The sequence below is a fragment of the Hemicordylus capensis genome, chromosome 4 (assembly GCF_027244095.1).
Source record: "Hemicordylus capensis ecotype Gifberg chromosome 4, rHemCap1.1.pri, whole genome shotgun sequence".
NCBI lineage: Eukaryota > Metazoa > Chordata > Lepidosauria > Squamata > Cordylidae > Hemicordylus > Hemicordylus capensis.
Window position 1 is genome coordinate 270,469,008 of NC_069660.1, and position 21,735 is coordinate 270,490,742.

The following is a 21,735-nucleotide window of genomic DNA, read 5'->3' on the forward strand; positions in this document are numbered from 1 at the left end:
CAACCTATACTACTGCTTGGTGTGGGAATATCTTTAGGAGCATACTCCAATACATGTGCACTACAATCCTGTGTAACATTCCAGATCTTTATCCTAGCACCTTCTGCAATACCTGTAACTGTTTTTTGAATGACTCTATCAGACCATGCAGAAAAATATCATGGGACAGTGGGGGGCGGGGGGGATGTAAGACCACGATCCTAAAATTACTAAGCTGGCAGTATGTAGTACAAACCATAATTTGTGCCATGTGAATGAGCACTGAAGAAACCTCTAGTTCAGTGATTTTCAACCTTTCATATCTTACGTCCCACCAGTTACTCTATCAAAGAACCTGTGTCCCACCATGATAGAAAAGATATATTTTTATAGGTTTGCAGGCATTCTGTTATATTTATCAAATATAGTAAGGACATAAAAATTGCAGTAGTATTATTGGGAGTAAATTTTATTGCTATGACTTTAAAACACAAACAAAAATAATAATTCCATTAGTAGCTGAAATCTGTAATAATACTGTTGAGTATAAATTTTACTGCTATGGTAATGGTAAAACACAAAGATAATTTTTAAAAATTGCAGTAGTATTATTGGGAACAAATTCTATAGCTATGACTAAAACAAACACAAATATATTAGTTAAAACTGTGATAATATCCATGACAATAATTTTTATTACAACAACTGTAAAACAGAAAGAAATAATTTCATCACCAGGAAAGATATAATAATTCAAGCTTATTAGCGAGATGTTTGTGGATGCATTTCACTGACTAGCATCTCTATTCTAGAGAACAGGGGTTTAAGAGAAATACCGAGTATCCAAGGTTACTAGTAGCATGCCAAAGGGTCACAGATGGATAAATCAATGGCTGCAACATTGCTGGTCATATGCTTGATTTAGTTTTCTGCTCTGATCAGGGAGGTGTTCCATGGCTGGATACTCCTGTGGTTTCTCCATTGTCATGGATGGATCTCACCTGGTTAAGGTTGGACTTACAACTACAATCCACCCCTGCAGGGGTGAAGAACCTATTAGAATGGTCTGGCCAAAAAAGCATATTGGATCAATAGAATTCCAAGAAGCCTTGGGAGGCTTCAAGGTTGGTGCTGCCAGTGATTCTGTTGATGCCTTGGTTCAGATTTGGAATAATGAACTTACTAAGGTAGTAAATGATTGCTCCTAAGTACCCCCTCAGACCCGCTTCTAAATTGGCCCCTTGGTATACAGAAGACCTATAGGGGCTGAAGTGGCAAGTTAGACAGAATGCAGATGGAGAAAGACTCGACTTGATTCTGATAGATTACAACACAGATCTATGATCTGGCTAGAGCATGCAGCAATGCATGCAGCAAAGGAGCAGTTCTTTTTTGCCCACATTGCATCCTCAAGTTGTCTAGGGTTGTGAGAGAACTAGTACATGCTCCTCCTCCCTTGAGCCAGAATTCAGAACTAGGGATGTGCAATTTTATTTGTGCACAAATCAATTCTCGCCAAATTGGGGCAATTCATGTGATTCTAATGTGAATCAAATCATGTTAGAATAAAGGGGCCGATTCACGTTAATTGAATTAGCCCCAATTTGATATGAATCAATTTGCGTGGCAGGCTTTCCCCGCTTGCTGATCGGCTTTCTGGCATTGGCTTCCAATTGGCTTGAGATCTCTCTGCTTCTTGGTTGGCTTGTTGTCATTCAAATCAAGTGTTGTCATGGGCAACTGTGTCCCTATTGGCTGGAGGGACAGAGGAGACAGGGAGAACAAATAAAGAAGAGAAATTCAAAATGTTTTCAAATAGACTGGGAGACAGAGAGGAACCTTAGTGTGCCCTTGAGGGGATACATCTGGTGAGGAAGGAAGGAATCAGGGAAGCTTTGATTTTGTGGTAATATGCTGTGCTACTGCTGCTATGTTAATTATCTGATTTTGCTGGATCTCAGATTGACAAAGGCAGAACTTGGGTGTCTGCTTCCCTGCCTTACTCGAATTGTGGTTTGGTTTGTGTTGTGTAATTGGACTGTGGCAGCTCAGCTCTCTCTAATATTTTCTTGGTGGTTGCTGTAAGATGAGCTCCATGTCTGGCCTTGAGAATAACTTGTGCTTCACTCACTGCTCTGATCTCCTCTGCAATCTGTGTTTTGCATTGCAAGGTGTACTCACTCTGTCAAAATGATGCTGAAGAACTTGCTGTAGTTGAGCATATGGCTATGCTTGCTGCTGCTAAGGATATGCTATGGCAGCTGTTGCAATGCTGGAAAGTAAGACAGAGTCTCATAATTGTGTGAGAGAAAGCAACTTGTGCCAGTGATGTTACTGTAGCAGTGACACTGTGGCTGGCAGTGGATTCTGGGTCAGTGATTCTTTTGTGGCCATCTTCAGACTGTATGTTTGGCAAAATGTGTTGTTCTGTGTTGGGAGGGACCGTGTGTGCGATACTGTTCTTCAGTGTTTTTCAAGGCAGAGTTGCAAAATGTGTGCACTCTGCTTGTTTCACCCATAGGGAACAATGAGGAACTCGAATCACCCCATTGTTCCCCAGGGGTTGGTCCTAGGGACACCCAAAGTGGGTTAGGTGGTAGGGCATGATAGGTGCTACCTACAAGCCAACTCACAAAAGAAAGGCGAGGTGGATGATTAACATTTTTTTAACCTAAAACCCCATATTATCCAATGGGGGTTTTGAGGAAAGTTTAATTTTTTTAAAAAAATTGCCCACTTGCCCAACATGGGCAAGGTGATTGAGAGGGTACGGCTTCTCAACTCCAGACAGTATTGGAAAAAGCAGATTATCTGGACCCATTTTAAACCAGCCTTTGGGCAGGCTATAGTGTGGAGATGGCCTTGGTCAACCTGCTGGATGATCTGCAATTAGGAATCGACAGGGGAAAAGCAACCCTGTTTGTCCTCTTGGATCTTTCAGTGGCTTTCAATATCATCGACTACGGTATCCTTCTGGACCACCTGAGGGGGTTGGGAGTAGGAGCCACTGCTTTGCAGTGGTTCTGTTTCTACCACTCGATTAGATTCAAGGTGGTGTCATTTGGAGTCTATTGCTCTTCAAAGTGAGAGCTATTATATGGCGTTCCACAGGGCTCCATTTTGTCTCCAAAGCTTTTTAACATCTACATGAAACCACTGGAAGAGATCATCAGGAGATCTGGAGCAGGATGTTATTCATATGCTAATGACATCAAAATCTATTTCTCCATATCAGCTTTCATCAGGAAATGGCTTAATCTTCCTAAATGCCTGCCTGGAGTCGGTAATGGACTGGATGAGGGAGAACAAACTGAAGTTGAACCCAAACAAGACAGAGGTGCTCATTGTTGTAACTTAGGAACTTTAGAGTTGCCTGTTTTGGATGGATGTACATCCCTCCTGAAAGAACAGATACGTAGTCTGGGACTACTTCTCAAAACCTCTCCCTGATATCTCAGGTTGAGGCAGTAGCCAGGAATGCTTTCTATCACCTTCGACTGATTTACCAACTACATCTGTTTCTGGAGATAAAATTATCTTAAAACAGTGGTGCAAAATCTGATAAGATTTAGGCTTGACTAATGCAGTATGCTCTACATTGGGCTGCCTTTGTACATAGTCCAGAAACTGAAGCTGGTGCAGCATGAGTAAGCCAGGTTGGCCTCTATGACTACCTGAAGAGACTACTGTACTCCTATTCTAAAAGAACTACATTGGCTGCCAGTAAGTTCCTGGGCAAAATACAAAGTGCTGGTTATAACCTATAAAGCCTTGAATGGCTTCAGCCCAGGGAATTTACAAGAGATTCATCTTCATGAATCCCACTACCTATTAAGATCATTGGGAGAGACCCAGTTGTGGTTACCACTGGCTTGTTTGGAGGCAACCCAAAACTGGGCCTTCTCTAGCATTGCCCCAGAGCTCTGGAACATGCTCCCAAACAAAATCAGAACAAAATCTCTGGCTGTTTTTAAGCAACATCTGAACATTTTATCAGGCTTTTAGTTCATAATGTTTTACAGTTTTATTGATAATCATTTTAAATTGTTTCAAATGATGATTTGATATTTCAATTGTTTACATTTTTGATCTGTAAACTACCCAGAGATTTGTAAATGGGGTTGCAGATAAATATGAAAAATAAAATAAAGTAGGGTAGATAGGAGAGAGGATGTCATGCTAGCAGGTAGATATGGGGATTTAGGGAGTGCACATTCTTAACCTGGAGCAAAATGGAGATCGAGTACAGCCTCTGAAAAAGAGATGGAAGTCCTGTCTGGCTATCAACTACTCACCCCTGCTGGGTGGTCACCTCCCACTTGAGCTCAGGAGCCTCCTGCTCATACATTCGTCTTCCAACACACTTAAAGCCTTTGCCGCTTCAGATGAATACTGTAAGTGTGAGGCAATCACAGCAGGCTAGAATAATTGACAGCATTTTGTAACATATGAAGGAGGCTTTAGTCATAGTTATGAAAACCCTGTGTCCCATCTAAACTACTTCTGTGTCCCACCCGTGGTACACATCTAGACTAGAGTTTAGTCCACACTCTCTCCTTTCTGGATTCTGGCAAGCCATTACTTGCTGCTACATACAAGTCAGAAAACAATAATTTGCACTTGCCCTGCAAACTCTAATAAGAAATCAGAATCAAACTATGGTTTTCCATCTTAGTTTACAGGCAAGTACATCACAGTTTGCTGGTTTGTATAAAATGGCAAACTATGTTGTCAAGCTTTGCATGTCTCAAGCCAGCGAGGGAGGAGAGAATAGCTTCACACAAGGGGAGGATGGAGCACATGAGTTTGATGCTTCAAGGTCTGTTCACATAGTGTCAAACCACAGTTTCACATTATGTCTGAATGTGTTAACTGAAGTTAATTCAGAATTACTCAAGACGGGATATTTGCCTTCTTTCTATTTTTTGTATTTGTAAAGGAGAAACAGTTCTTTTTGTTCCAGCTATTTAGAAAAGAGAGGTAGTGTATTTCTCCAGCTCTACCTCCACCTCATCCTGACACTACCTTAAGTTTTAGAATTTACTGTATCTGAGACTACTCAAGTCAAGTTAAAACACTGGTCATATATTAGAGGGGTTATTATCACATAATTCTACAGATTCTGGCTAAAATTATGCATTTATACATAAGAATGCTCTAGATTTGATAATAATAAGAATATTGGGAGAAAAACTGAGAAGTTAAGAAGCCATGACAAAATTATTTACATTTAATGCTAATGATCTTTTAAAAAGCAAGTTAAGGGGGGGGAAATCTTCGTCTGAATTGATTTAGTACAACATTAAAACAGGTTGTAAAAACACGTATTTCCTGCAATGCTGGAGCTTCTTGATCTATGGCACAACTAAACATAGTTTTACTAATCTCACTGGGGAGCTGGCTAACTGCTCACCCCCTGCAGAACAAGTCTAAGAAGTACATGAAAAACACCCACATTTAAGCGAGACCCCTTGCTAGATCATTACGCATAGATAAAGGCCTGAACATTTACATGTGATATATAACACAATCATTGTGTCAAGAAAACATATGTTTGATTAGCACGCCTCAGGTTCATTAATCGCTGTGTCTGCCTCACAGTGGTGGGCAGAGTTTCCATTGTAGCTACTGCATAGAAACTCAGCAGCAAAAAGACTGACAGCTCCGCACTATATCTTGCAGTATTCATAAAATGCTCCCTCCTTGAAAAACTGGCATACTGTTGTAGGATAGATTTAAATATTCCTTACAATAGATAATATAGAACTTGTGACCAAGTAGGATACAGTTGCTACACAATAGTTAGATACAAAGAAAGACAAAAGCTGTTGTCACAGTGACTGTTTTAGATTTGTAACTGCTATAAGCCAACTGCGCTGAGATAGTAATGCAGTACAATGGACTAGGACCAGGAACTCCTGAGTTCAAATTCCCATTCATTGATCAAGCTCACTGGTTGACCTAAGACTATTCGCAATCCCTCAGCCTAGCTTACCTCACAGTTCTTGCAAGGATAAGAGAGGTAGTTGGAATATATACGCCACTCTGAGCTCTTTGATGGAATACAAATGTTAATAACAAGTGAATTAGACATAGCTTATGTTAATGCACAAAACAAGTGCTGAAAAAACACAGGGATAATTGAGCATCTGTGCAACAGATAATTGGATACCTGTGCAACAGATCAAAGGAAAGTTGGCTAGCAGCAGGCAGATGCATGAACTTCTGATTAAAACGGTAAATCAACTGTATATCCCTGCAGGCTTTATTAATTACAGAATATATTTATGAATTAATTAATTCAATAATCCAGGAATCAACTACTGTTAATTGTATTGAAAATTCCAGATCACTGAGAAATGCTTTGAAATGTGATGTACAGTTATTTAAAAGCAAATATATTTAGCTGTTGATGTTTTTTTTTTTTTAATCATACTCAGAAATCCTTTGAAAGTATTGCACAGCCTTTCCAGGATAACCACTTCAGAGGTGGCCTTGCCATGAGACAGATGATACAGCAGATGTTTGCCATCACTAAAGGAAAAGTAATGAGAGGCAGACAGATTCTAAAACATAGGCACAGTCAGTCAGGAAGTTCTCCTGCACAAACCCAACTAAAATTAGCAGAAGCTGGGAAAAAGAAACAGAATAGGAAGATTAATTTTTCAGAAATGCAAGCATGAGAAAGGATTGAGAACACCACAAGTCCCCCTCTCCCTTCACACACAACTATTCATCTTAGAAAGTCTATGTATGTGTCCTAAATTGTATGTCTATTTCAGAGTCAAAGAAAATACAGAAAAGTTGCCAAGTATGTCTAGAGAAGTCTCAATGATATTCTATTTCATTGTGGGTCTAGAAAACAAGAAAGATAAGCAATGGTTCAAAGTCTGTTAATCCACGATGCAGGAAAGATATTTCTTTTCAGAGAGATGTATTCCTGCTGAACAATTATGGCAAGCTGTATCTGATGTCTGTGAAGAATTAAGCTAGGTTTGGAGAAGAAAAAAGTTCATATTTGAAATAACATTTTGATTTCTGTGTCAGTGAAAAATATGCTTACACCTGCTACTAATTTTCTTCTCAGTTATGAAAGCTGTTGCTTGCCCAAATGAGGAGAAAAATATTCTGTAGCCCAAGTAAATCCAGAAACTGGAGTGTATGTAAGCCAGTCGGCAAAGGATGTTGATCAATCTAAGTGTGTTCTAAGAACTGCTGAAAAATATGGTGTTAATTCAATTGTAGACTCGCAAAAGACAGATCTTTCTATCCTGCAAGGCATCTCTTTACATTTTTAACAGAATGCTATTTCCTTGCATTTACAACAGGAATGACCTTTTTTTCAGAACCCCCACCCCCTCCGAAAATCTAAACTTTTTAATCAGATCCATTTTAATAATATAAACTCCCTTTTCCTATGATCTGTGTTTTTTGCTACTTCTCTTTTGAAGATTGTGTCTGAAAATTAAGTGTACAGATTAAAGAACTGTACATCTATGCACCAACTTGAAACAACCAAGTGCCATCCTTTTGCAGTTCTATCCATAGTAAATCAAACCTTCTAAAGTTCTGGCTTCACTCCAGTGCAAGGTTGGCATCTAACTTTATCAGGCATTTACTTAAAATAAACTTGGCAGAAAGTATAGGCTGCTTTGTTTAGTACGGGTTATTTTGAGAGGGCCTGACAGCTTTACAGCTATTTAAAAAACTAAACAAAAACCAAATGTACTGGTTTTAAAAATAAAATTTAGACTTCTCAGTGTACAAAGCTAACTGAAGGCACCTGTTACAATATGTAGGGTTTTAAAAAGTGAAGCAAAACAATTTTATTCATGTCATATACCCTACGTCACTGGTACAGGATCCTGGTATTTCTATACATCAGTAATCTCTTTTCCTTGCAAGGTAAAACTTGGAACATGTTTGCTCATTTTCTGAAGAGGCAGAAAGTCATAACATGCAAAACAAAGATGTTAAAATACAAGGCCTTCTTACGTTTCACAGTGGCAGTTGGTTCAAGCACAGCCCCCATTTTTAATTTTAAGCATCCGTTTTGGACAAGCAGCAGCAGCCATGAACTTACTAGCATGGAAAGATGGGAACTCTAAATTGTGCTCTTACATTTTTAAATGAAGATACTATCAGCCAGTCTCACACCGATGGCTGGGCACCAAAGGCTGGCCCACTTTGGTGGCTGCCTCCCACTGGTACTCCCTTCATTTTTATAGGCTCCCAAAAACTCAGAGTCACCTCTCTCACAGGTGACTCCAAGCTGGGGCAGATGAAAATTTGTGCTTACAGTTGGAAATAGTTGCAAGCATACAGGAAGATGAAAGCACAAAGCACAGCTACACAGACTGACCTCTGAGCTATCCACGCCAAGCTGGAAGGAGGTGGGTGGATAAGTAGGCTATGAAACATTTCCAGACCAAGGTCAAGGAGACAAGCTGACACAGTCCAAGCCCCCGCATCTTCTTCGCCTCCCTTACACTCCCTGCTGCTGCAAACGCTCCCTCTGTCCTTATAGGCTCCCCAAAACTCAGAGTCACCTCTCTCTGAAGGTTTTAGAAGACTAACATACGAAGCCCCATCTTCTGTTATGCAGATAGCTGCTATTCAGAAGGGCCCTCTGCTTTTCTGTCTTTTGTTTTTACCCTCATAATTGACCTGAACCCCCCCAAGCTTAAGTGTGTTTCCAGAAGTGGGGCTCAGAGTCACCTCTCTCTGAAGGTTTTAGAAGACTAACATCCTTGGTTACTTTACAGTGATGCTTCACTATCTGAACCTGATCTCAAGATATGATGCCTGCTGGTTTTGGCACTAGTTAATCTGGCTCTGCTCTACTGGATGGATAGCTGCCTGCCTCCCTGGCTGCTCAGAATTGGCTGCAGAAGGGAAGGATTCTGTTAGCCTTCAGGACCAATGCTCTTAGCTGCTGCAAGCAGTAGTTACTTCAGAATTGATTTAGTTCCCCTGTTTGGGACATGCAAACTAAATGCATACATGTAATAGACACGGGGTCAAACAAATGTGATAACACGGCAATGCACACATAACTGGATGCCAAATCTTGGGGTAGGGGTTATTTCTCATGCTTGTAGGATAGGGAAAATATGAAGAGCCAACATCATACAATTACATACTTGGTAGGACTTTTCCATAATAGGCCATGCAATTTGTAATCCACATTTTACTTATCTACTAAAAATTGAAAAGATACCAATACTTGAATCCTTTCATCAACATAATGATGGTGAGAGCCCTCTCAGCAATATTACCAGGGTTCACTAGGTCACAAGCAGAAGGAATGAAAGACAATGGCTTAATCCAGACACAATGACAAACCTCAGTTTGCCAATACAAAGATGAGCAATCCTTGTAATGTCCTCACCATTGCTCCCCCCACACCCAGGGGAGGAGATGATAAGCGTCTGCTTCTCATTAACAGTAAACCATAGTTTGTAGTTTTGATTAAAGACTCAAAGTTTTAGTTCCCCCTCAAATCAAGATTCCAAACACTAGCACTGCTCATTTCTGTATTGAACTGCTGGGAAAAGAACTTTTCTCTTAGGCTTCAATGGTACCATGCAGTGTTGCCTCTAAAGTGCGTGCACATGCATCCGCTCACAGATTTTTTGATGTCCGCTCAATTAATTTTAGATCCCGCTAAGGTTGGATCAGGAAGGCCCCACTCTGAATATACCTGCGCGCACACTGCCTTGATACTGCCACACAGAACAAAATTCATTCCACACACAGATGAAAAAAATTAGAGAGAACACTGGTGCCATGGTACAGTCATTCCTTGCTAACCACGGCTTTACCATCCGTGGTTTTGCGTATATGCGAATAGGAAATTGTGACAAGTCTTGCTAACTGCAACCTGAGTATCCGTGGTTGGTGAGGTTTTTTTAGTGATGGGTGGGGAGAGGGTTCCCAGCAATTCTGGGGAGTTCAGAAGTTCGATCTGCTCATTCTTCTTGGTGACCCTTGCTGTTCCTTGTCAATTTAAAATGCAGCTGAGTGATTGGGGGGGGGGTGTTTCAAAAAAAATTTCCAGAGGTTCAATCTGCTCATTTTTCTTGGTGACTCGTGGTGATGTTACAGGATTTTTTGGTGCAATTTATTTGTTATCTTTTCCTTTATTTTTAGGTCTTTTTGCAGTTGTGGTTCCCCTAACCCTGTATCCTATAGACTTTAATGCCTCACCAACCGTGAATTTGCAAATGGCAAGGTTTTGCCAGAACATAACCCTAACGGTTGGCGAGGGATGACTGTATATCCAAGGAGGGACAAAGTAAGATTAGAGTGGGCCCTGGGACAAAAAGTAAAGTTGGCCCCCACTGCTACCTTCTTCACAGAAGTGTGAGAAAAAAAGCAAAGAGCAAGTATCACCCAGCAAGCAGCCTCCTTGCCCAGGGGCCCAGAGATATTTGATGGCCGCCCTCTTTGTTCAATTGTAGCTACACCCCTGAATGCAAATATGAGTTGATCAATTTTATAGCAGTCAAACAGCTCAAATTCTCTGTGCAGTGATGTGGGTTTTATGGAAATTATGCACTGGAAAGTTTTCCAGTGCACCAAAAAGATTGTGATCTGATTTTGCATATTTATTTGGTTTAAATATTTCATAAACTAAAAAAAGTAACCTGTGTTAGTTGCTTGTGTTGTGTAAATATCTCAAACGTTTTCCTAACAGCCCAAGTATGAGCTGAAATATTTGATTAGTAAAAAAATCCAGTAAAGCACATTTAATGTGGTTTAAATGTTATACTCAAGCAAATTCAAAAGTTTATGCAGGAATTATTTTTGTTGGAATACTAGCAAAAGTTTAAAGACAATACACAACAGCACACACTTCCTTTAAATTATAAGGAAAAAATGAAGTCACTGAAAAGTGTTGTTGACAGAAATTTTAGCATACACAAGGAGCTGCACAATATGCCATTTATCTACTTCAGAGTTTAGTGCTCTCTCTTGCTCACTCTCTCTCTCTGAAGGCATTGGGGCACCTTCAGTTTCACAGTCATTACCTGTAGAAGCACTTAAACTACTGCTTAATAATTCCAGTTCTGATTGAGGCAAAAACTGATTCAGAGCTTCTTGAATCGCCCAGAGCCTTCGGATGGGGTGGTTTATAAATAAAATGAAATGAAATAAATAATATGGCATTATGGCCATCTCACCAATCAAAAGGACTGAAAAGGTAACAGTGTTTATATAAAACACTTCCAATCTCCTCAACTCAACAGCATAAATGAGACATTGTTCCAGGTGTTTTCCGGAAGAGAAACCAAAACTAGTATTTTAGTTTTGACTTGTGCAACCAGTCAGGTGAATTCAAAGCTTGATGCTCACTTTCAATTATTATGTGTATTTTTGGTTCCCATCCCCCGCTCTGTTAAATCAGTAACGTACACATGCAGACTTCTTAGGGATTACAACTTTGAAACTGCCCAATTTGACTGATATTGTATTGGTATCCAGTCAAAAGACCAGAAGGGAAGTAAAGTTCATACTTTATAGATGATGAAGAAAGGGTGGTTGAAGCACTTTTTAAATAGATGTAAGAAACTAAAAAAACAAGGGAACCAGACTGGTCTCCCAAGGAAAGAAATTCCAAAGAGGGGAGGCCACCACTGAGAAAGATCTATTTTGCATGACTACCAGCCAAATTTCCATCGGAGATGGTGCATATAAGAAGTCCACAAATTGTGTGTAGAGCCTCCTTATTTCCTAGTACTGATGAATGAATGGCAGCAACTGGAATACTAAGTTACTACTTTATGCTTTGCAAACATTTCCTTTGAACCATCCAGTATTGGCTACCATTCAAGAACAAATTCTAAGCTAGGTAGAACTATAGTCCAAACCTGCAGCTTTGTAGTTATGCTCCAGTCACTGCAAAGCTAAACTGATATACATTTCAACAGAGCTATTCTGATATGCATCAAAGAGCAATAAGCATTACATTTTCTGATGAACACTAATGAAAAGTACCAGAGAACAAATTTGGCACTTGTACTCTGTGGCATGCTGCATGCATTAAAAATATAAAAATGGTATTTGCAGGTGGAGAACTGTAAATAATTACTTAACTAATCACAGATTACCAGTTCTCTTAATCTCTGAGGAGGTCATACTTCTCGATACTCAAAGGGGGCAGGAAAGAAAGGAGAAGTGAATCACTGATAGGTACTGGTTTTCCATTAATGAAGTTAAATAAAGAAAACCCTAACACCAAGATTCCCAGATTTGTCATCCATATTAAAAAAATGTAAATTGCATTCGTTTGTATATCTAGTCACACAACATGGTGCACAACCTTAATGCAATGTTTCATTTTTCAATCAACTTTTGAACCAAGCTAACCCTTTTCCTGCATTCTCTCATATCTTCTTAATTGTCAGAGTAGTTTTGATTGTTAAATCAAAGTAGTTTTGATTGTCACAATAGTTTTAAACCCACAGGATTTCAGATACCAGGTTTGCATTCCCCACACATGCTTTAGATGCATTACCGAAACCCACATTAGTGCTAGAGGACTTCTCTGAAAAATGGTTGGCTGCTTGGCTGAGTCCTCAGTCATTGTGGTTCTCTGGTCTTAATGTCATAATTATCAGTCTAGAAAGATCTACAGCAGACAAAGAGCCAAGCAAGACATGATAGGGAAGTCATGTATATTTTCTACACATGTTGCCTTATAACGCAGGGCTTTATTCCTTACATAAGGAGGAGCACGTGGGAGAGAAAAGCAAAACCCATTCCCTCCCCCACCTTTTCTCACCACACTCAGTTGAATGAAGCAATAAATGCTTACAACAGCAGAGTACAGTAACATAAGGCAGGGGAGGGGGAAGTTCAATTTCCTTCCTCTGCATGTCCCTTTCTATGTAAAGAGTACATATATCCCCTCTTCATGTGTGTGAGAGGGACATGTGCATAGCTATATCCTCACATCTAGCTTGACTCTGACTGATAGACTCCAGTTAATTCCAATGGGCACTTTGCCTTAGAAAAAGATAATTGGATTGGACAGTTATGACCATTGTTAGCTACCAGAAGCATCTGCGGTCAATACATCTTTAAAATAAATAAATTATGTAAACCAATTTCAGTGTAAATAAGGGGTTGGATCCAGGGGGTTTCTAGTGTCAGCAGGAAGGCAGTTTTACTCACACAAGCTGTCCAATGATTTCTACCAGTTCCCCCTTTCCACCGGATCTTCATTTTCCCCATCCCACACTGTTCCAAAGGGTCTCCCAACTCTCAAGAGTGGATTATCCCCCCCCCTTTTTTCAGTGGGGGGGGGAGAGCTCCAGTGAGGAGGAAGGAACTGGAAACCCAGCTGTATGAGCTACATTTGATCTCTTCTGGTTCCAGCCCAAACATTTTGGAATTTATTATGTAAACTGTCAATAAAATATCAATGCATATTATTCTTTTATTTAAGTTATGAGGCAATGAACAAAATAGCACGTAAACATTTAAAATAGATACCCTGCAGCTTTTATTTAATAGTTTCCAAGCAAGTGGCTTAAATAATAAACTCAGAGTTTTACATAAATCTAAACTATAAGAATGCTTTATTCAGACACTGCAAAATTTTGTTAAGTACTTGGCTTCATTAATTTGAACTGAATCAAAGTACAATACCACTCCTTTAATAACAGAGTATTGTTATTGAATAATTTATGAATAATTTAATAAGCTTTCATAGCAGTTTTTTTTAATATAGCAGTTTCAACAGTCCTGAAATATTTATGGCTTGTAACACATGTGTGTTTTATATATAAAATGAATTCAGAAAAGTTTAAATTAAATATATATTTTGGTTTGCCCTCTAACTGGAGATTATACAATTAAGGTTTACTGTTTTAATACTGTTTTTCTTATTACAGTAATAAAATCTCCCGGGAGTACTTTTTGATTGTGTTAAAAAGTGTGCGTGGGGGTGGGGGGGAAGAGAATGTAGGAGAACAGAATGTATGTGAATAATCACCAATGGTAGCTAGCCAAATATTTATAATTAAGAATAGACAACTTAATGAATATTGTTTCCTGAAAATAGAAATTTCTTTACCATGAATTCCTGTTCTATTGATTCCCAAAAGAATGGTCCCTCACCCCTGGATCAATAGGCAGAGTCTACAGCCTCCATAAGCAGGGGTTGTTCTGCCCTCCCATACCAGACTGGAAACAGGACTAACCCTCAACTTCAGAAAACTGAGAACAACAAACAGCACAATACAACCTAGATTTAATCCTTAAAGAGAAACCGGGACAAAGGAACACCACCGAACAGGAAGGAAAGAAATCACCAGGAAACCTGATGACATGCGCAGTATGGGCAGAAGCCCGAACAACAAAACAAAACACTGGTTTGGATACTGAAGTGATGAGGTGGAATGCCCTCCAGGAATCTACAAGAACAAGAATTCACAGGAAATATATTTCCTCCATATACTCATAGAAGGCATTCCAGAACTACTGGGATATATAAGAAGTATTACCCCAGGGTGGTGTCCGAAAACAGACCAGGGATGTGCCCAAATAGTTTCAGTGCCTCATTACAGAGGCGACAAAATGATTCGAGTTGCTGGAGCCAAATCATTTCGATGAGAGGCATAAGCTAGCTTTAAAAGGAAGCATGCAGGTCTTACTTGCTTCTCTGCCACCCCGCCACCCCAACGTGGTGCTGTCAGTTCTAAAATGTTGCATGGCTGCGGTGCAACTCCGAGCAGCTCATGCGCAGCATCGGCATGCATACGGCTGCCATGCATGCGCAACAGCCATGTGTGTGGTCAGCAAAGTGTTACTTAATATCCCTGCTCCCATTAAAGAATGGGCAGCAACACCCATACTTCCTCAAAGTATTTTAAGCCAGAGCACTACACCCCTTAAGACCCCTCTCACCTTCTGGAACACTTGAGAGAAAAAAGTGGAAATGTGGACAGTAACCACTTTGGCCATACAACCATATCTACAGCCAAAGTGAGGGGACAGGGCAGATAAGACATAAATGGATCCACCTGTGCATCTTCCTGAGAAGTCTGGATATTCCAACACTTTGCTAGAACACAAGGCGACAGAGTTTCTGCTCCAGCTCTTGGATTCAATTCCTTCAATTCCTTGACTAAGGGGGCCAAACTGGAGACATTTGTCTGTGCAGATCCCTTTCAATAAGTCTTGCAGCAAGGCCGCCTGGACTTGTAGCTCTGTACGTTGCAATCTTTGGTTGTCTTTCTGGAATGCATAAGAACATATGGAAAGCCCTGCAGAATCAGGCCCAAGGCCTATCTAGTCCAGCATCCTTTTTCATATAGTGGCACATCAGATGCCTCCAAGAAGCCCATAAGAAGATGATGAAGGCGTTCCCTCTCTCCTGTTGCTGCTCCCCTGCAACTGGTATGCAGAATGATGAGAGGGCTGCTGGCTCTTGGACTTGCCTTCATTTTTCTTAGTAGAGAGCAAGATCTTCTCCTTGTCCTTTGTTACTATGAGTACTGTCTCTCAAGATCCCCCAAACCACTTGGATCCTGCTAAGAGAGTTTTAGCCAGATGGGCCCGAGAATGAGGATCAACATCCCAACTCTTCGACCAAACATTTTGCCTTGCTGCTGTGTGGGTTTCCATGGCTCTGGCTTCATGCACTGAGTTGAGCACTGAGGAGACCCATAAAGAGCTCTATTTGCTTTAAATCATCCCTCAATGCCTTACAAGTAGTGTCTTCAAATGTCAGTTCCTCAGTACAGAGGTAGACAGCCCTGGAAAAATCCAAGTTGTTTACCAAAGCCCTGAAGGCCACAGCAGATACCTTAAAGCAGGAGTGGGGAACCTTGGCCCTCCAGCTGTTGTTGAACTACAAATCCCATCATCCCCAGCCACAATTATTGTGGCTGGGGATGGTGGGAGTTGTAGTTCAAAAACAGCTGGAGGGCCAAGGTTCCCCACCCCTGCCTTAAAGGATCTGTTAAGTGCTGCTTCCACCCTGTTATACACATCTTTCTGGTAGGCCCCCTTCATCATCAGAGAAAATAACCACCAATTGTTGCATAGGACATGCCCATTCTGCTTTTAAAACCCTGCCAAAGTATTCCAGGAAGAGCAGAATTTGGAAGGATCCTGAGGGAAAATAGTTTTGGTCCCTTTTTGAGCCAGTTTCACCATCACCTCTGCTGACCTCTCTCTTTGACCTTGGGAGAGCTGTGAAGTGCAACATGACTTTGCCAACAATGTGTGGGAAATATCTGTCTGAAAAAGGCTGTCCTGCTCCAAAAGCATTCCCTCTTCCTCACATCTGACATGATGGATTCATCCAACCCCACAGAAGAAATGGAAATAACATTTTAATAAATAATTAAAATGAGGATGTTGATCCTCATTCTCAGGCCCACCTGGCTAACACTATTACAGTCCCAGATGTAGGGACCAACACAAGGGTCCAACAGGAATTGATTTGCCCCAATATCTTTGTCCTCCTTAGTTCTTCCCTCAAGGAGGGGGTTGAGTTGGGTGGTAGTGATGGAGAAGTAACACGAATCAGGGGTCACTTGTATCTGGATGAAGAACTGCTGGATCAGGACCTCCTACTCTGCCTGTGCTTGAATTTGTCCCTGTCCTTGAAGAGCGACTATGTTTTCTCTTCTTGGTCTTATGGAACTTCTTATGGGAGGATTTGGACCTAGATATGCTACAAGACCCTTTATTCTGAGAGATAGCTCCCTTCACCTCTTTATTGACCAATATACAATACATTGTGAGTATGATTTGTTCCTGCTGAGATCTGGGAAGGGTAAGGAAGGAGCCAATGGGGATGGATTACTCAACCCCTCTCTGGCTGGCTGCATATCTGAATCACATCTCCTTGTGGGGTTGGCAGCAGGAAGCCTTTTCCCATGGAGGCATCATGTTCCCCTTCCATCTGACTGCTGCTCTTGCCACCTCAGATAGTAACTGCAGCTACAGGAGAGCAACTGTGATTCACCTGCCCTGCTAAAAGAGGGCAGGCCATCTGCTATGCACTCACTGCCTGAGTGGACAAGCAAATCTAAAGCACTGCTACCAATCAGCACAGGAAAGTGAAGAATGCCCCTGAAGCTGCCTCTTTCTGGTCCCAAGGTGGTGCTCCAGAGCCCAGAGAAAAACCGATGCATTTTTATCCTCTTCCTGTGAAGGGCCCCAGTCCTCTCAGAAATGGGTTTGGGGAGGGAAGTTCCATTGAAACCCTACCAACCTGATCACTAGGCAGGCTGCTCTGAGAGGGGAGGGAAGCTCAGCAGAGGGGTGAAGCGAAAGCTGTTGATCCTGCCTACAGTTCCAGGAGTAAGGGGCCATTGTGAAGGTTCTGGAATGCCCTCTGGTAGTCTATGGAGAAGCTAATAATTAAAAACACCATGACACAGCTTGGAGATATTCAAGAAACATGAAACAAGTGGCAGACTGATAAATGGACTATTTTTCTAATTGGAAAAACCACATGATAAAACTAACCTGTACAGAAAAAGGCTTTTAAGATCTTGAACAGAAAGCGCTTTTTGTAGTGAAATGGTGAAGAGACCTGTGATAGGCACTTGACAGCCCAGTAAGTCATTTCCCACAGAGATTCTGTTCAATACTCTCCTCAGTGCTCAGTGATCCAGCACAGAGCTTCACACTCATTCCAAAAATGCAGGCAGCCAAGGTATTAAGCTGAACTAAACAAAAGGGATGCGGGTAGGAAGCCAAAATCACCCGTTTCTTGATACATTGAGGGAATAAGTAGAAATTAGAGTGAATATCTGTGGAGGTTCATGTAGAATGAAGCATGATAAGCAACAATCTGGACAAAGGGAAACAAGGATTCTATTTCTCAAGCCCAGTCAAGAATTGGGGAGTGGGGAAAGAGGTAGGAAATGCAGAAACAATCAGTACCTAGTAATTGTATACTACAGCTAAAGAAGCAAAGAAGGAACTAACTTAGAGGGAAAGCTATTACAAATTGTGTTTTGGCTTTATGAAAATAAAGCATAGATTTTATGCACAAGCAATGTGACAAGATGTGAAAGAAAGAGGTGGGAAAGAATGAAAACTTTGAGGATTGTGTTTCCTTTCATCAGGATTTGTCTGATCCTACTGTATGCAGATGAACACACACACACACACACACACACACACACACACAAACAATATTCAGACACTGGCAGGTTGACTCTACTGGGGCAAGCGTTCAACGTTTGTCTTTTCTAGTATCAAAAAGCCTGTAGCTGTACAAAGGGGAGAATTTTCAATAGAATCTATATGCTAAATGCAACAAGTGCAAGATCTGATGTGTCTTAATGGCGCTTGTGCTTTCTTTTTGCAAACAGCAGACAGTTCCTAGAATCAGAAGCGTCTTTTAATTCACCATCAGCACCTCAGAGTTTTTTAAAAAGCAGCTTCACTTTGGCAGAAGGAGGTTGGTTGGAAAACAAAATACAAGGTCTACTGCACACCAAACACTTGTTCAAATATAAGAGGCCAGCCTAATGGCAGCCATGACTTTTTATGATAGGACTATTCCTAACAGGCACATGTACATTCTAATATGTTTTCCCTCTTATAATCTCTGTGTAGGGTAAGAAATTAAAAAGTACTCATACAAACTAGAGTGAAGGGTGACCTGTAATTGGGCACATGTGGGTGCAACAGCACTGACAGGGGTCGGGTCCATCACACTGGAGTGAGAACAATATGCATTGGAAGGGGTGGAGAACAGGAAGCTTTTCTACTCAATCCAGCTAATTTTAGACTGCCATTTTTCTGTCACAGCCCTCTTTCATTTTATTTTCCCCAGCACCATCTTGAGTAGCCATGTGGCATGCATTACATCTTTTTAGGCATGCCCCTCACCATGAACCTCTTTGCAATTGGAGGGGTTTGTGACCAAGGCACATGGAAAGCATTCTTCATCAGCCTGATGTCTGGCATTAGCCTCTGTAACTGGAGGAAGGTGTCTCAAGTGTGACACTTGGGAAAATGCCCTTTTCTCCTATGGGAGCAGGTGCCTTTTTAGACAGCCTCTGCTAGCACATCAGCTTGGAACTAGGGAGAGTAGTTGGTGCCTTTGCCCAACCTGGATGCTCATGGGGTGATCCTGCACCAGTTCTTTTCTCAGCATAGCCCATCTCACAGTCCTAAGCATAGCCCATCTCACAGCCCATCTGACATCTCAATATTCCCCCCTCAGTGGGTCTGGTTAAGAAAAACAAACCTGCCCCCGATTGAGAAGGGGCCTCAAGTGAATTTGCATGAGGAAAGTGGCTATTCAGGCTTTCCATGTTTAGACTCCCCCACCCCCACCCCCACCCCCATTACAAAGGATTCTCCAATACATATACTCTTTGAAACTCCCCAGCCTACCGAATGAGAAATGTAGCATCATCTAGCACACAATGACATTCCTTCTTATTCACTAATGGAACACACACGTTGCATGCAGGGGGCCTCAGGACCCCCACACCAACCCCAGTTTTTTACTCCACTAAAAGGAGTAAATGTGCGGCTTTTTGTTGTTGTCAGCTGCCAGTCTGTGTGCACAGTCTGGCATCTTCTTAGAACTTTCTTGCTTGTATGAACTTGTCATCCTTCCGAGCTCTCTCCTTGTGAGCATCACTGGAGATACAGCAGCCAAAAGGGTACTTGGGGATGAATCACAACCCTCCATCCCCACTGCACAGCAGAGGGAGAAGTTGCAGAACGGTCCTGCAGCAGTCTCCATTGCGTCCTGCTCCTCACAGATCCAGGCAACAAGTTCAGGGTCAGATCTACTTCCCATCCAGTGCCTCTCCCACCCATGAAAGCTACTGTCCCAGTGCCCTGCATGCAAGAGTGCTCCACCATTCTCCATACAAGAGAGCTCCTCCAAGCAGTCACAAAGCTGAGCTACCCAAGCAGGCAGGAAATAATCCATCTCCTCACAGATGAACCAGCTCCTCCTCCACGTCCACAGAAATCCACTATAACGTATTACACCTTTCTTTTTCTCCCCTCTGCAGTAGCTTTGGGGGATAATAATGGCATTCCCACAGCACCATAATCATGATCCAAATCAGACCGCCATGGATCTGATCCAATGACAGAAAACAATGTTGGAGATCCAATCAAGGCATTTTCAGTCACACACCTCCTGCGTCAGTCTTTGGGGCCCTGCCTAATTTTACAGGTGACATGCGTAGCTGTTGCTTGGACCATAATGAAAATGAAAATGAAAATGAAGTAATGCTATAACACCAGCTGTACAGTGTCTTTCATTCCAACCCATCCATACCTGAAAACCTTGGATCCTTGCCAGATATTCTAGCTGTTTTGAAGGCTGCACTGTAGAACAAGGTGAGGTGAGTGGCATTCCTTTTAGACTTATAGCTTCAGCTGTCGGGGATGTTCCATTCATGAGTAGTTCTCTGGCAATTGTAGCTGTACTATTAGTGGCAGGAGATACGCTGAAGAAACAACTAGACGTTTGGCTCACTTCCTTGGATGACAAATAGATTACAGTAGTACCAGGGGATGCTTTGTTGCGGCTGGCTTCCATCTCTTGATAAACATCAGGGGAGAGATGGAGAATTCCTTTTGGTGCTGTAAACAAGAGCAAAGACCACTCTTATCATTTAAACAATTTCAGGTATAATATCAAACAGAACACTATCTGTTTAGATGTCCTATCTGAAAGAAAAGTGAGATTTTACAGGCAGTTCATAATGTTCATCATTTTCCTCCATCATCATCATCATCATGATACAGAAGGCTGTTTTTTCTCTTATCTAGCAAGGATGATAATTGTTAATCATCTTCTAGACATGCTTACTATTATTCTGCTATAATTTTCAGTGTCTTTTCTAAGTGTGCCAGATTTGGACCCATGATACCAGAGTTCAAATCTCTACTCAGTCTGGGCAGTTTTGACCAGGTGGACAGGCCCATAGCTGAATGGCAAAGCATACGTTTTGCCTATTAAAGGATTACTAAGTTCAGTGCCCGATATCTCCAGTTAAAATGATCTCAGATGCTAGGTCAGGGAAATACGTCTGCCTGAAGTCTTTGCAAGTCTCCGCAAATCAGACAAGACAATACTGGGTTAGACAGTGTGATCTGACCCAGTTAAACATGCCTTCATGTAATCTAGCAACAACTGCATGTGGGATTGTCATCATTGTACTGAAAGTCACAGCTCAGTGGTAGAGCATTTGCTTGCATTCACAAGATACCTGGTTCAGTCTCTAGATCCTCCACATGAAGGTTATTAGGTGGCTGTACTGGGAAAAATCTTTGCTTAAGTTCTTGGAGAGCTGCTACCAGTCAAAAGGAAGCCATCTTCAGCTAGATGGACCAGTGCGCTCTCTCAGTATAATTTCATTCATTCATTCATTCATTCAGTTTTTATACCGCCCTTCCAACAGACTCAGGGCTGTTTACATTAAAGAGAGCTCCATACATATATTTATGATATACTCACAGACCTGTACAGAGGCACAGAGCCATTTTAAGGGTAATTTTTTAATGATAAGGATTGGCATTTTGGTCAATATTAAGGAGTCAAACAGAAGGAGGGATCAAGGTAAGGAGCTACAGTGTATTAAATACAATAGTTTAATTGAATGAGTGTCTGCAATTTCAGCCCCACCCCATAACCATCAGGCAAACACCCAAAATTTTGTTTCGTAACAGAGATGTGGATTATAGTGGTAAAGGACAGGTATATGATTTCTGCTGGCAAAACTGCAGATGAAACTGGAGGAC

At 41.3% G+C, this 21,735-nt stretch overlaps 1 protein-coding gene across 3 annotated transcripts in view; it reads right to left on the bottom strand.

Annotated features, from left to right (window-relative positions):
• Window positions 1–21,735, bottom strand: part of STAU2 (staufen double-stranded RNA binding protein 2) — a 229,865-nt gene that overhangs the window by 97,894 nt on the left and 110,236 nt on the right. For all 3 annotated transcript variants that reach the window (XM_053244517.1, XM_053244520.1, XM_053244519.1), the window contains exon 12: window positions 20,267–20,574. In XM_053244517.1, coding sequence (XP_053100492.1) covers window positions 20,267–20,574 — 308 coding nt within the window. The remainder of the gene's footprint in view (window positions 1–20,266; window positions 20,575–21,735) is intronic.